This window comes from Epinephelus moara, chromosome 14, assembly GCF_006386435.1.
Source record: "Epinephelus moara isolate mb chromosome 14, YSFRI_EMoa_1.0, whole genome shotgun sequence".
NCBI lineage: Eukaryota > Metazoa > Chordata > Actinopteri > Perciformes > Serranidae > Epinephelus > Epinephelus moara.
The window spans coordinates 500,889-515,093 of NC_065519.1; the positions used below are offsets into that span (position 1 = coordinate 500,889).

Below are 14,205 nucleotides of genomic sequence, written 5' to 3' on the forward strand. Positions count from 1 at the left end.
AGTCACGGAGGACGAGGGGGGGGGGGGGGGGGGGGGGGGGGGGGGGGGCACTTAACTCTACAACTTAGGTGTGGTGATGATGGTGATGGAGAAAACAAGCGGTGGAGGAGGGGCAGCTATAAAAATAGTACTGAAGCCAACAATAAAAACAGCTCAAACAAAACAAACAGCCCGACTATCATTTACAACTCCAGGCAATTTATTTTCCACGTCTGAGCCCCGAGACACTGCCGCTCTGCTCGTCACCAAAGGGATAACATGTAGCCTGTGGGGCTGCCGCCGCCGACTGTGACAGATGCAGGCGGCGGAGACACTGAAGAAGACGTTGGAAGGAGAATGAAGAGGGAGAAAGAGGGAAAGTGGTGAGGCTGCCAGCAGACTGAGGGTTGTTAGCGTCCTCGCCTGTAACGCTGTCAAAGTGTCATAATAGTGCAGAGAGCTTCTTCAATCACAAAGCGTATGGCGAAGCAGGGAGCCAATTAGCCTCGCTCTCACCAGACTCTCTGCTCCTCAGAGACACTCAGCCTCAGTCTGCACACACACACCGGCACAACTGAGCTGCTGGTAAACACACTCCATTGAAAGAAGCAACCAGGATGTTTACACAGGCCAAGTCTCCAAGGAGCGGGAGCCGCAGAGACCGACCAATCGCAACAGCCTTACACTTCCCCGGCAGCCAATGGCAGCACTGTTTTTCTCCCTGCTCGGCCAATGGCTGCGCGGCTCTGCAGACTCTGAGCCAATGGCGGGGCAGAGCTGCCTGTAACCATGCAACAGCGAGCAGCCTGGATGCACGCTGGAGTGTGGAGTTGTGCTGCCGCGCAGCTGCCACTCAGTCAGCCGCGCAGCCACCGAGCGGCAGAACAAAAATACGAGAGCATGGGGAGCACGTGGGGAGAAAGTTATGGATGCAGCTCTGAGCCGGCCGCACCCAGCACCACCAGCTGCACCAGCTGGAGGGAGGAAAGAGTCAAGTGCATTCCTCTGGACTCCACACATTCTTACTGGTTTTAACGTGTCAGCAGCAGAGTCCAGTTTGATCACAATATGGAAACAGAAGAACACCAGATATCTAAACCTGCTGACAGAGAGAACAAACGACACACTGAATAAATTTTTACATTTTTTAGATATGCGTTTTAATTGCAGTGATCCCATAATTCAATTCAGGATATTAAAGGAGCTGCAGGCAGTTGGCACATCGCAGCATGAAACCAGATCCTTCTCTTTTCCTTCAGCAAACATGAACATGTTCTTCCTTCATGTGCTTTAATCTAATGTAAATGAACTCTTACAGTGAGGCCGCATTAAATGTCAAAGTTAAAAAAAGAAAACAAACAGTCAGCGATGACATAACACTGAAACACAGATTAATGAGACTTGAAGGTTTATGTAACTGTCCTATAAACCTGTTATATTAACATTCTGTCAGATCACTGTCACAGCTGAAGCCTTGTTAATGACTGACGGACCTGTGATGCTTTAAGGACTCGCCCATCGGTCAGGGTCGCTGCAGCAGATCACCGCAGCAACGAGCACAGGGTGTGGTTTTCAAAAAAACTTCTCATACTGGCATAAAAAACACACACACACCATTTAAAAGCCGTCAGCCTCTCCTCTCCCCTCTCCAACCCGTAGCGTCTCACACGTGGTAAAATCCAAACTCTATGGCGCCACGTTCCTGCTGCCTGATTGGCTGAGCTGCAGCTCTGATCCCAGGATCTGATTCGTTGTTGCTAAGCAGTGAGGAGCCATCGAGAGTGAAAACAAGACAGCGTGGTCCTACTAACTATCAGCTAACTCCTTGTTTTCATCCTCCCCTCCCTCTCTGTGAGCTTCCCACCTTTCTGCCTCTGCCCCACCCATACTGCAGTGCTGCAGGATGGCTCCTGACGACTCACCGAAATAGCCGCTGACCTAATAAACTCATTCCTCTTGGTAACATACTCACTATTGTTTATCAATCACATTTATGAGGAGCTGGTTACTATTCCTGTCCCTGCACACGGTTATGAAACAAACATCAGACTGTTCATCAAGTGCAGAGAGTCACAGAGTCAGGAAGTCAACACATCGGCAACTGCTGCTGCTCACTGAACAACTTCAGCAATATCACAGAGAGCAATGAAACCAGTGATAGTTGAATAAGACAGCAGACAGGACTAAAAGCAGAGTTATATAAGGAGGAGACAATGAGGATAAAATAGGTTAAAAGACATTATATAAGCTGGTTTGAAGTGACACAGAGCCGGAGTTAAACATTCAGACCTCTGCGATGTGAAACAAGAGCTGCACACAAACAGAGTTTCAAGAACTGAGCTTAAAGTGCTCAATTAAAAGTTCCCAGAGGGAGTTCAATCATCTTCATCTTGACCTGTTATTTTGGGGACAGTCTCTATTTAGAAAACCCACAACATCTCCCTGGTTACAGAAAGTGGACTACGGAAACAAAGTGAGAGGAAAAAAAGACAACAAGGAAATGAACTCTTTCCTCCCCAACAAAAAAGGAAAAAACCCTCCTCCTCCTCTTCCTCCTCCTCTTCCTCCTCCTCCTCCTCCTTTACCTAACTATAGCCAGACCCATGTGGCCAACTCAAATTCTGAGCACTAGCCCGTCTCTCCGACGCAATTGGCCAAAAAGTCGCCCGGCTCGGCGGATTGGCTGTTGCTAAGCAGTAGGCTGGTGGGAGCCAGCCGGCGAGTGAGGCGGCCCAGAAGAGCTGTTGCCGCTACAGGGCCCTGAGGGGGGTGTGGGGGGGCGGCGGGGGGGACAGAGGGCGGGGGGTGGATGGCGGTGGGGGAGCAGGTTCAAACAAAGCTGCTGTCCTCTCTCCTCTCACCTCCAAGTGCTCCCTGAGGTGCCCCAGGCCCCGATGGAGCGCTCGCTGGCAGAGGCATCAAACCTGGCAGCGCCGTCACATGCATGATTCACACGTACACATAAAGCCTTCGCACACACACACACACACACACATATATATGCACTAATGTAAACAACAGGGAGCAGAGTTCCTAATGTATAGATGGCGGCGGTGAGAGCGAGGTGACAGCCGTCAGCCGGCAGCCTCCGTCACAGACTGAAGGCCGGATCAAAGCCAACATCTAGAATATTTATAGATAACAGGAAACAGGGGCGGAGGAGGGAACGGGATAAAAAAACAACTGCGACTGACAGAAACTTAAAAATGTTGACATCTGAGCAGAGACTGGTTTTCAAGCTGTCCGCATGAAATGTTTTCAACAGTGTGTGTTTGAAGTGCTGCACTCCCAAATCTAATTTAGAAGAAAGACTTTACTGGAGGTCTATTCTCTTTACAACAGACTGGCAGAGTTTCAACACGGTCAACAAGGCACCACAGAGATCCTTCCAAGGTGGCACACGCTCATTGGTTTAGGTTTTATCTCGTGAGGTCATGATTCTTGTAAAGTTGATCAAGGGTGTGTTGGTGTTATTATTATCACCACAGGACCTGGTGTGTTTGACTTGGAGAACAGCAGGCGCCGCAGCTAAAGCCTGGAAAGGTCACAGAAGCAAAGTGGCGATATGTTTTCAAAAGGCTGACCTAATTAATGCTGGACGTGGACAGGGTCGCTGCAACAAACTCTGGGGCCAGAGCATCAGCTCTGTGGGCCCCCTGCCCATCCTCTCTACATCCAGGTCTCTCTCACACACCTTTAATTATTTTAAAAAGTCAGTTTACTTTCTTTCTGTCTTTTCTGTTTTTGAACCCTGATTTCTCTTTGTTGTGTACGTTGGTGCTCCAGCAGACACTCAGCTCTGTCTGCGTTTAGAGATGAACCCTAGTGCTGGGAAAGGCTATACAATTACCAAACAACAAACCTTTAAGGGACTGTTCTTTATTTATCAGAGGAGAGGGGTGGCTGGGGTGGGACTTCTTTATGTATTTATTTTTTATTTCAACCCCCAAAAGCTACAGATATTTTGCAAAACCTATGACCCTCCCTCCACCATAAATGAGTTATTAGATTTTTAAAACTTAAACTTTGATGTTTGAAAGTTAAAAGTTGAAGATGAAATCCTGGAGTTGAAAACAACCTTCATGCAGGTTAGTTTGTGCAAACAGTTTATTTTTGGCCAAATTTAAATGAGACATAGAATTAAAGTAATTTTAATGAAATATCACTATTTTGAGCTCAGATTTGTTTTTTTTGTTTTTTCTTATGACAGCGTTTGCTACACATGATGTGTCCAAGGAACGTCGGAAATATGAAAATTCAAGGTTAATTTCTGTTTTTACAGTTTCTGGCTGTGATACACGGTGTCATTTGGGTGATTTCTAGAGAAAACATGTTGTTCAAACCCATCACAAGGCATGTTTGCTTTAAAAATCTCCAAAATATAGCGCCAAAATTTAGAGGGCAACTCACCAAAATTTGGAAGCCATGTTTTCTTAAAATATCATTAAAATATAGCACCAAATTTGGAAGGCATGTTATCTTTGAAACTTGCCAAAATTTACACCAAAATTTGGAAAACTACCAATATTTGGAAGGCATGTTATCTTTCAAAATCAGCAAAATTTAGCAATCAAAATTTGGAAGCCATGTTTTCTTAAATTTCATTAAAATATAGCACAAAAATTCAAGATAAATAAGATAAATACAAATAAAACCATGACCAATGACTTGACATGCCCCTCTTCCTTTTTGGACCAACCCACCCTGTCAGTAATGAACAGTCCCTAAGGGGTGTGAGGGGCCTCAGAGAGCTTCCACTATTGTCTTTATACACAGTTCAGTCTTTCAACGTATTGACTCAGCCAGTTTAATTTAGTTGCTTCACTGATCAACTATAAATAAAAACCTAACTCTTTTGAGAAACTCTGTTTGAGGCCCCTCCCACTGGGGCCCATAATAATCAGTCCCTCTCCTCCCCTCACTACGACACTCGTGGTCACAGAGCCAATAACTTTGACTTCACTGTTTCACACTGAGTCACAGCTCAGCAGAGTTTCTCCTCTATTTTTAAATCCAAGTTCACTGTTCTCACTGTGAATGTTTAAATTAACACAAACCACTCTGACGCTTTAGTTTACAGTCGTGCCGTATGTCAACGTGCTGCTGAAGTGATGCACATGAACTTTCTCTGAATGAACTGATTCTTTAACGACACTTTTCCTTCTGCTGTAAATGTGCTTTCTGACATTTAAGAAGTCGTCTCTGTTCAAATTGGCCCATGTGAATGGAAACACACCTGAATCACGTTTCATTTCTTACGACATTTCTAAAGTTCAACGACTATTCTCCTGACAGATGGATGGAAACATGGAGTAGAGTATATACTCATGGGGCGACATTAAAAAGCAGCATGAACGTGTGAAGGTAAAGGAGAGCACAGGGGAAGGAGCCAGTGTAAGGTGAGAGCGTAAATATGAAACAGGAGACAAAGAGTAAATGTAAAGAAGAGACAGACGGGTGTGTGTGAGAGGTGTTATTGTGCTCTGACACTATAAGGTTCATTATTCTCTTATCTCAGCAAACAGCTGTCATCTTTAACATTACTTGTTGTTGTTTTACAGACAGTCTTTTAATGAATGATTCACCTGTACAGTCTGGCTGTATCACAGCAGCCTCACAGGATAATTCTTTATCTCACTGACTTCTACACATCAGTGTCACTGTTTGTTACTGTCATCTGTGTAGATTCAGACCGTCTGTGGCTGCACTGTGAAACTGTCACAAATATAAACTTAGTTCAGTGTTAATATTCAGATACTTAACACAATTGGACGAGTACAGAAATGACCTTTTGTGCCAATATTTCTCAAGTATTTTAAAGGTCATAAACAAAAGCAAAAGAGCACCGCTGCAATGGTGTGAGATATTTACAGTTCGATAACCTTATCAACTGTATCAAAATATCACGGTATGACACAGAGGTAGGAATCCACACTACGATATTATCACAATACTTCTGTCATGATACAACATTATCACGATTTTAAATATGCTGTGATATGCTGTGTATTGTGATAAAATAAATTGTGATTTATTACTTTTTTCAGCTGTAAATTCTGCCCCCAAATAAAAACTTCGTCAACATCTGTTTTATCTAATAAAATAAGGTTTTCAGTGTGTTCATCTCAACTTCAACTTCATTTTTATTGCAGCAAAATGTTTCTAGTAAACCGAAAAGGCAACTCATTGTATTATTCCAATAGGCTACCTAAATTTTTAAACAACTTGTATTTGTCATATCAATAATTTCGATTCCCCCACCTCTAGTATTATTACACAATAAATATTATCATTATCAATAAATGACAACAGAAGTTTATTTTACGCTTTATATTAATTGGAACTTAAAACAGCACACAAAAAGTGTAAAAAGTCTGACAAGCAGTCGCAGCCAAAAGGATATGAGCACATGTTTTAGATCAGGGCAGCACGATTATGACCAAAATGATAGTCACGATTATTTTGATCAATACTGAGATCACGATTATTCATTGGTTTTGTAGACAAAATATCTTTATTGCACTTTCACATTTATATCAACAGAGCGCCGTTTTCACTTCCATGTTGTGCCACATTCCTGCTGACGCAACTTTATGAGATTTTCACAGTACAACTGTCTCAGAAAATATTCACAGTATCAAGGCATTACAGAACTGATCTGATCATCAGTCAGAATGAGCCTTAAAGGGATGAAAACAGAAGGGTTATTGTTGATGAAACCATTTTGTTAATGGAAGTTTGTGTAAAGTCTCCCTTTAGAAAACATCTCAAATAAAAGAGAGATTCTCCGTCAGTTACTTTTTTTTTCAGTATCACAGATAAGCAAATGTACCTTGAAACCAGTGAATCACTGCAACACTATCATGTATAAATATATCAAAATAAGACTTCAAATAAGATTCTTCTTCTTCTCCTGAATTCAGTGCATCTTTTATGGACACGTAGGTGATCTGCTGCTGTTTATTTGAGCAGCACCGTCATGTATGTCTGAGTTGACGCTGGACAAGGACAGGCAGTAGCGGTACAGTAATGTAGGGACATAATTCTTGTTGGCCTTCATGTGTTCATCCTACTGCAGATTGTGGTGTTTATCAGGTGTTTTGAAAAGTTATCTGTGTTGCGCTGCAGCACAGATGAGTCTCATGCACTCCTTGCATACGATTCATTCTTTCCTGAATCTGAAACACTTCCAAACAACAGATGATGAGGAATGACTTTTGTTTTGCCGTCTCCAGTTGCAACATACAGGAAAGTTTGTCACAGGCTGCTGCTGCAGGGAGCGCACGTAGCAGCACGACAGCTCCTCGTGAGTGCAGGCTGACTGTTAAGGAGGCGCCTGATTTAAGCAGCAGAGCTCACATTTAAAGCGTCAATATCACAGTCAATCATGTTCATTTAATTGTGGGAAGCTAAAATCGTGATTGGGATCAATATTTGATTAATGGTGCAGCCCTACTGTGGATAAGCAAATGTACACTCTATGATAACTGTCAATTTTCATATCACATGTACTCTGAAACCAGTGTATCGCTGCAGCCCTACAACAGTTAGAAAGGAATCATTTAAACCTTTTCATGGTATAGACGATATAATCTAACCATAACACCCAAAAAGTGATCAATAAAGGATGACCCAACGCTGATCAGAGGTGGCAGACAAACTGTGAAAATGGGAGAAAGATCATGAGAGACAGAAAACTGAAAGCAGGAGATGCAGAGTGTGACAAAGTGAGACAGGAAGGGAAAACAGCAGAAAGTGACAGACACAGGTTGGTATACAGACGCTGTATGGGGACAGACGACGGCACAGAGAGCGAGCAACGGCGGCGGCAGGGTGTGACCAGCAGCGAGGTGAAAGCTCAGGAGTTCTCCTGCAGCAGCAGCAGCAGCTGAGGTGCCCCGCGGGGAGTCACCAGCTTCTATCAGAGCAAACTGCTCCACTAATTACTTTCGATTTCCTCTTGATACTGTAGAGCAGGTGACAGGCAGGACTCTCATCCTCCTGGACGTCCTTCACTGTGCGTGCCCTCGCACCACAGTTATTTCACCATCATATATAAGTTTGTGTCCTTGTTGGTGCGCTGGCTGTAAACAGCAGTGCAGCGAGGACACAGAGACTGTGTTCTTGTATAACACAACGTGAAAACATCTCTTTTCCTCTGCCTTACACGACTCTTCAAAATAACACATGCAACAACTAATTATTCCTCTTGACTTGAGCTCCGTGGGGCTGACTGCACAGTGTGCTCTGCAGCTCCCTGTGGTGACAAAGCGGGGTTTATACGGCATCCCAAATAACAAAACTAATATGAGATGCTCTGGGGGTTGTCGCAAAGCTTTTCAGTGAGCCGCAACATTAAAATGCAGTGACGGCAAATGGGAGACATGCGACATTTTTACCAGCAGGTAGATACAGATGCAGAAAGTTTTAGAGACAGCAACGAAAAACTTCAAAAGGTTTGACTCTAATTTTACGACCGACTTGGATCCAGCTTCCTCTTGAAAATCAGACAGCATGTGTGAGACTACACAGAGAATAATTTAGTGATTGACCTGATGTGCAGCAACAAAGACAGGGCACTGAAATAAGAAGGATCCTAGAAGCTGCATCACAGTCTAACGTGTCTGTAAAAAAAAAAGACCAACATGGCAGAGGGAAGGAGCATCATGAAGAACACACTGCGCCAAACATCTAAGGTGGGCGTCAGACCTACTGCTTACCAAGGAAGACAAAATCAATGCCCTACCCACTGCACCAAGAACTGCATCTCACTCAGTGCAGCAGCAGCAGCAGGTCGAACAGCTCCGTAAACCTGACGTCTGTGTGAAGCTGTAAACTTTTGACTGACAGGATCCTTGAGATATTCTCACCTGAGCGCCATGTCTAATAATCATTAAACAATAACATGCTTTGTATGTTTGTATGTATGATCTCGGTGCCTGAGCAGAGCACATGTCAAATGTTTGCTTTTCATGATAACAACTGCTTTTAGTTTACATCCAACACAAGTTCACCAACCAGGACGATGATATCTGTGTTAAGCAGAGCTAACTAACTTAGGGGCTGTTCGCTACTTATGAGGATGGAGGGGTGGTGCAAAAAGGAGGAGGCATGTAAAAAAAGATTTTATTGGTTGTATTTTTTGTTGTTGTTTTTTACCTCTGATTTTTTTAAAACACCCGCCTATGTTTTCTTTTGATTTTTTTCCCCATTTTTTTAATACCTTTAAATTTTCTTTTCAATAAAAAGACCTTACATTTGTCTTAAATTTAAAACAAAAAGCCTTCCTTTTTTAAGATTCTTTCATTTTTTCTTTAAATAGAAAAAAATCGTAAATTTTTCTTTAGATTTAAAAACAATCCTTAAATTTTTATTTCTTATATATTTTTTTTAATCTTTACATTTTCTTAAACCTTTTAGAGAAAACATGCCATAATAATAATAAAAAAAAAAAACTTCTGAATTTGACATTTTTAAAGTAAACATGCACAGTAGGTTTGGAAGGCATGTTTTCTTGAAAAATAACCAAAATCACACCATTTATTTCGGCCAAAAACTGTAAAGTTATCGAAAATTTGTCCAAAAATAAACTGTTTGCACGACTAAAGCAAAGTCACATCCCAGCCTCCCCCTCCTCTGATAAATAAAATAAGTAAAGAACAGTCCCTTAACAAACTGGATATACCCGTTATAATCTCACTCAGTACTTGCACACAGAGAAGTTCGTTCAGTTGACGTGATAATAAACACATTCCTGACTGACAGGAAGTAGGATGTGATGAACAGGACCCCGCCTGTGTTGTTTCAAGTGTTTCTCTCCACATTCACTCGTCAGTTTGGAGTTAATTTGCTCTCCATGTATCATCATACAGAAATCACATTACATTAAGGGAACGTTCCTAATCAGCTGACAGCAGAGATAGTGTCTACTCCTTATCTCCTCCTGTCAGCAGGCAGACCAGCTGAGGAGAGTAAAGTATGAATAAAGTAGGAGTGTATTTAATCAACTACAGCTGAGTTTAACAGACACAAGTGATAATTTAAAGCTGAGGAAGTGATTCAGATTTCATACATGATCTGAAGTGTTTGACTTCACATGTCAACACGCTGCCTGAGTGCTGCAGGGATCTGTAGTTATTTAACAATGTGGAAACTGCTAAGGGACTGTTCTTTACTTATCAACAAAATTAAATATTTCAAGAAAATGAAACAAAAAACTTTTCAAAAATTTAAGGCATGTTTTCTATATAAAAATTTAAAGGAAAATTTTAAGTTTTTTTTAATTCAGGCATGTTCTCTATAAAAGTTTAAAGAAAATGTGAACAATCTTAAAAAGTTAAAGAAAATTTAAAGAAAAAGAATTTAAAAAAAATATGGAATGTATTCTTAAAAAGAATGTAAAGACAATTTAAATTTTATTTTTTTAATTTAAAGAAAGATATAAAGAAAAGTTCAAAAGCTGAAGATGAAATCAGGAAGTTGAGCAAGCCTTCATATGACGGACAGTCCCTAATGTGTCAATACACACAGTATCAATACAGTAACTCATCATCCTGCACCACAAACTGTCTGGTCGATGAACCACAGTGTGTTTAGTCCTGACATGCCAAACCAATGGAATAGTCTACTTCCTAAAAACTATTACTTTTAACAACATATCAGAAGTAATGTGCAAAATAACCACAACTAATAACTAAAAGTAGCTGCACCTGCGTATGAGTTCGCTGGCACCCTCTGACACTTCTGCGAGAATTAATTCAGAACAAGAGCAGATAAACTTTGATAATACGCATTACAGCAAAGTTTATGAGGACTGTTCGTTATTTATGTGGGGGGAGGAGAAGTGCAAAAAGAAGAAGGCATGTCAAATATTTTTTAAGCACAGGGGAGGGGCATATGAGTTTAAATGGTTGTATTTTGTATCTACTTGTCAACTTCCTCCTGCATGTATACAGTCAATCAGACCCAAACTGGCCGAGGCGCTCTGAGCATGCTCCACAGTTTCCGCCCCGGGCTTTGACCCGGAAGTCCAATAGCATTAAATGTGTAAGAGAAGAAGAAGAAGCCAGTAACAACATGGAGAAATCTACATCCAGAGCCGTGACTTTTTGGACGGACCAAATGTACAGAGCTGTAAAGTTGTCCACCATGGTAGCAGTTAGCTGCTAGCTAACCGTAGCTAACTTGTTTGTCCATTGTTTGGTCTGTGACGTAATAGGTCAACAGGAAAAAGGTCCAATACTAACAAGCTGAAAGGAGGCATATCTCCACCTATCGTAGAGGAGTCGCACATACTTGGCTCAATAAATGGATTCCCCTCCCGTGCTTGTATACTGGGACAAGGACAGTAGGCCAGTTAGATGTCCTCATCCAGCTGGGACTGTAGCTCCACTTCACTGTGACTGGAAACACACTGACTGGGTCTGCACCATAAGTACACTGGTGTACCTCTGCGGTGTGCTGAGTAGGTGGAGTCTGCACCATTCCACAGGAATGTTAGCCGGCTGATACCAAATTCAGCAGCAGTGTTTACAATCACCACGACCACATGGGCCTCACTATCACAGGCACATCAGGGAGACTGATAACACAGAGGACTGTTAACTGTCATTCAGGATTACATAACTGAAAAACTACCACACGCTGTCTAACGTGCAGAAATATTGATTCTAAAGCTGCAACGTTTCGGTAACAAGACCTTCATCATTAGTTTTACATGTCAGACAGTGTGCAGGAGTTGTTCTATAAGTTGTGTTCTGCTCGTCCCTCTAACACACACACCTGTCTGTATGTAGATGTTTGAGGTATTCCTTTATTCAACCTTACATAAAATCATATTGTGGACATCACTGTCCATGCAGGTTTTTTTGCCCTGCAGACCAACATCACTGTTTGTTGATATCTGCGGGTGGCTGACAGATTACTCCCTATTTAAACTCTCTTGTCCCAAAGTATAAAGTGGTGCACTGAAATGGAGCAGACCCACTCAGCGAGGCTCAAGGAAAAATATCTGTAGCTCTAGGGACGGTCAAAGAACAATAAACATGATAACATTTACATGGTACGATAACTGCAGAAGTACAGAATTTATACTATTATCAGTCAGAATGAGCCTCAAAGGAATTAAAACAGAGGGACTTTTTTTGATTAAACTAATGTGTAATCACTGTAACAGGGTGTCTACAGATCTAACCAAGTTAAATTTAAGACGGTTAAAGATTTCTTTTTACCAACTTATATGAAATTTAAGACCAAAGATGCATGTGTAAGTACTCCTTCCAGGTAAACACACTGATGTCAGTTCAAAATGAACAGTGAGGAGAAATGACAATATTTAGGTGAGCTTAAGTTTAATGTGTTTAATGTACAAAGAAAACAAAATCTCATCGCTGTAATAAATATTGTTATATCTCAGTGTTGTTGTTGTTGTTGTTGTGTTGTCCTGCTATTGTTACTGCTGAAGCCGTTGTGTCATGAATATGTTCTACTTTGTAATTGTGTTTTTATTATAATATTGTCTTTTAATTATTCTCTGTTTCCTGCCCTGCGACTACAGATGAAAATTAGCTTATAGCAAACTCTGGTGCAGCTAAGTACCTGTGCACTGTCCCTCTAAAATAAATAAATAAAATGCTATTTATGATTGAAATATTCAGAGAAATACTGACTGTAGACAGTCGTAGGGTCTGTCAGGCTGCAGAAATATTCGCGGTAGTGTGACGAAATTATTTAAGACCCGAATTCAAGACAATTCAAGACTTTTATTAAGAAGCCTTACATTCAGAAAACTTAATTTAAGACATTTTAAGACTTTTTAAGGACCTGTAGACTTCCTGTAAAACTGAAACCTGAAACATTTTGTTAATGGAAGTTTGTGTAAAAAGTCTCTCCCTTTAAAATAAGTTAAATAAAGGGGAGATATTGTATTTGAGTGGATGAGTAGATGTACACGGTGTGACAACTTCCCTGTCACTGTTAGACCCTGTGTATCGCTGCAGCCTCACACAGCAGCCACCCGCCCCCTGTGGTTAGTAACGAACAGTCCCTTAGCCCGAGTCCAAAGCACGAGACTGACCGTTAGTTGGATACACAGCCGTGAATGTGACGTTGTTGCTCGTTTAATTAAAATTAAATGTAGTTTTTGACTGTTTGCTGTTGTTAGTGTGTCAGTGTGAGGGGTGTCCATGTCGTGCAGGTGTCAAACTTAAAGTGTCCGATAATGGGTGCACAGCTGCTAGCTTGCCGTTATACTTTTATAAACCGTACCTCGTCGGTTGGACGTTTCCGCCACTTTCTCCGTACGCCTCGTCGCCCTCCCCCGCCGACCCGTTGTCGTCGTCCTCCACGGTGACGTCTGCTACGATGACCGGGGCGCCGACGTTGCCCCTGGCCCGCTCCATGACTCCGGCACCATGTTCCTCCGAGCTGGAGCCCCGCGCGGCGGACTGCGGCTCCCTCCCGACGGCGGAGCCCTGCGCGTGCGAAGTCCCGAATCCGATGAGCGCTTTGAGCAACAAGAGGAGCACCAGGGAAATGCTCACGTTTCCAAAGTGAAGCCCCCTTTCCATTTGTAAGACTGGCACATTAGTGAAATATGAGATCTACATGCCACGGGCCGTGTAAATCTGAACATACAAAAAAGTTAAAGTGCAAAGAGCGAAGAAGAGTCCGCAGTGTCCCGCACAGCTTCCGTCCAAATGTCTTCTTTAAGTAAACATAAACAGCCGCTGGGACACCATGTTATTCCCTTTATACTTGACTCCAGTCTCGCCTTGGTAACGACATGTCCCGCCTCGTCTCCACTCTGGGATTGGACCGGAAAACCTGCGTGTTCGCTAAACATTCATGTTCCGGTCTGTGATTGCGCCGCGCGCTGTCAGTCCCGCTCAGTCGCACACTAAGCACAATGTGATTGCGTCAGAGAGCTGTCACTCAAAGGGGCGGGGCTAGAATGTTCCAGCCCCCCAAACACTGCTCCTCATTGGCTCATCAAAACCACGCATGCGCACTCGCAGTTAGGAGCAAAAGGTGACGCAAAAAAATCCCCGATGGCGAATCCTGTGGCGGAGCTGTGATTGGTGGGATGTGTCGTTATGCGGCCAATCAGAGGGACGGTGGAGGTAAGCAGTGACGCCATTGGTCGGTGCTCTCCGCGGCTGCCTGAACGTCAGCAGCTCATTGGGCAGCTGAGCTGTCAGTCAGGGAGCAGTTGTCAGGACAGCCGAC

The 14,205-nt window shown here is 42.7% G+C and overlaps 1 protein-coding gene across 1 annotated transcript in view; it reads right to left on the reverse strand.

Annotated features, from left to right (window-relative positions):
• eif2ak3 (eukaryotic translation initiation factor 2-alpha kinase 3) overlaps positions 1–13,875 on the reverse strand; it is a 52,659-nt gene extending 38,784 nt beyond the window's left edge. Inside the window, exon 1 of the mRNA XM_050062108.1 lies at positions 13,246–13,875. Coding sequence (XP_049918065.1) covers positions 13,246–13,547 — 302 coding nt within the window. The 5' untranslated portion in view covers positions 13,548–13,875. The remainder of the gene's footprint in view (positions 1–13,245) is intronic.
• Between the last annotated feature and the right edge of the window lie 330 nt (positions 13,876–14,205).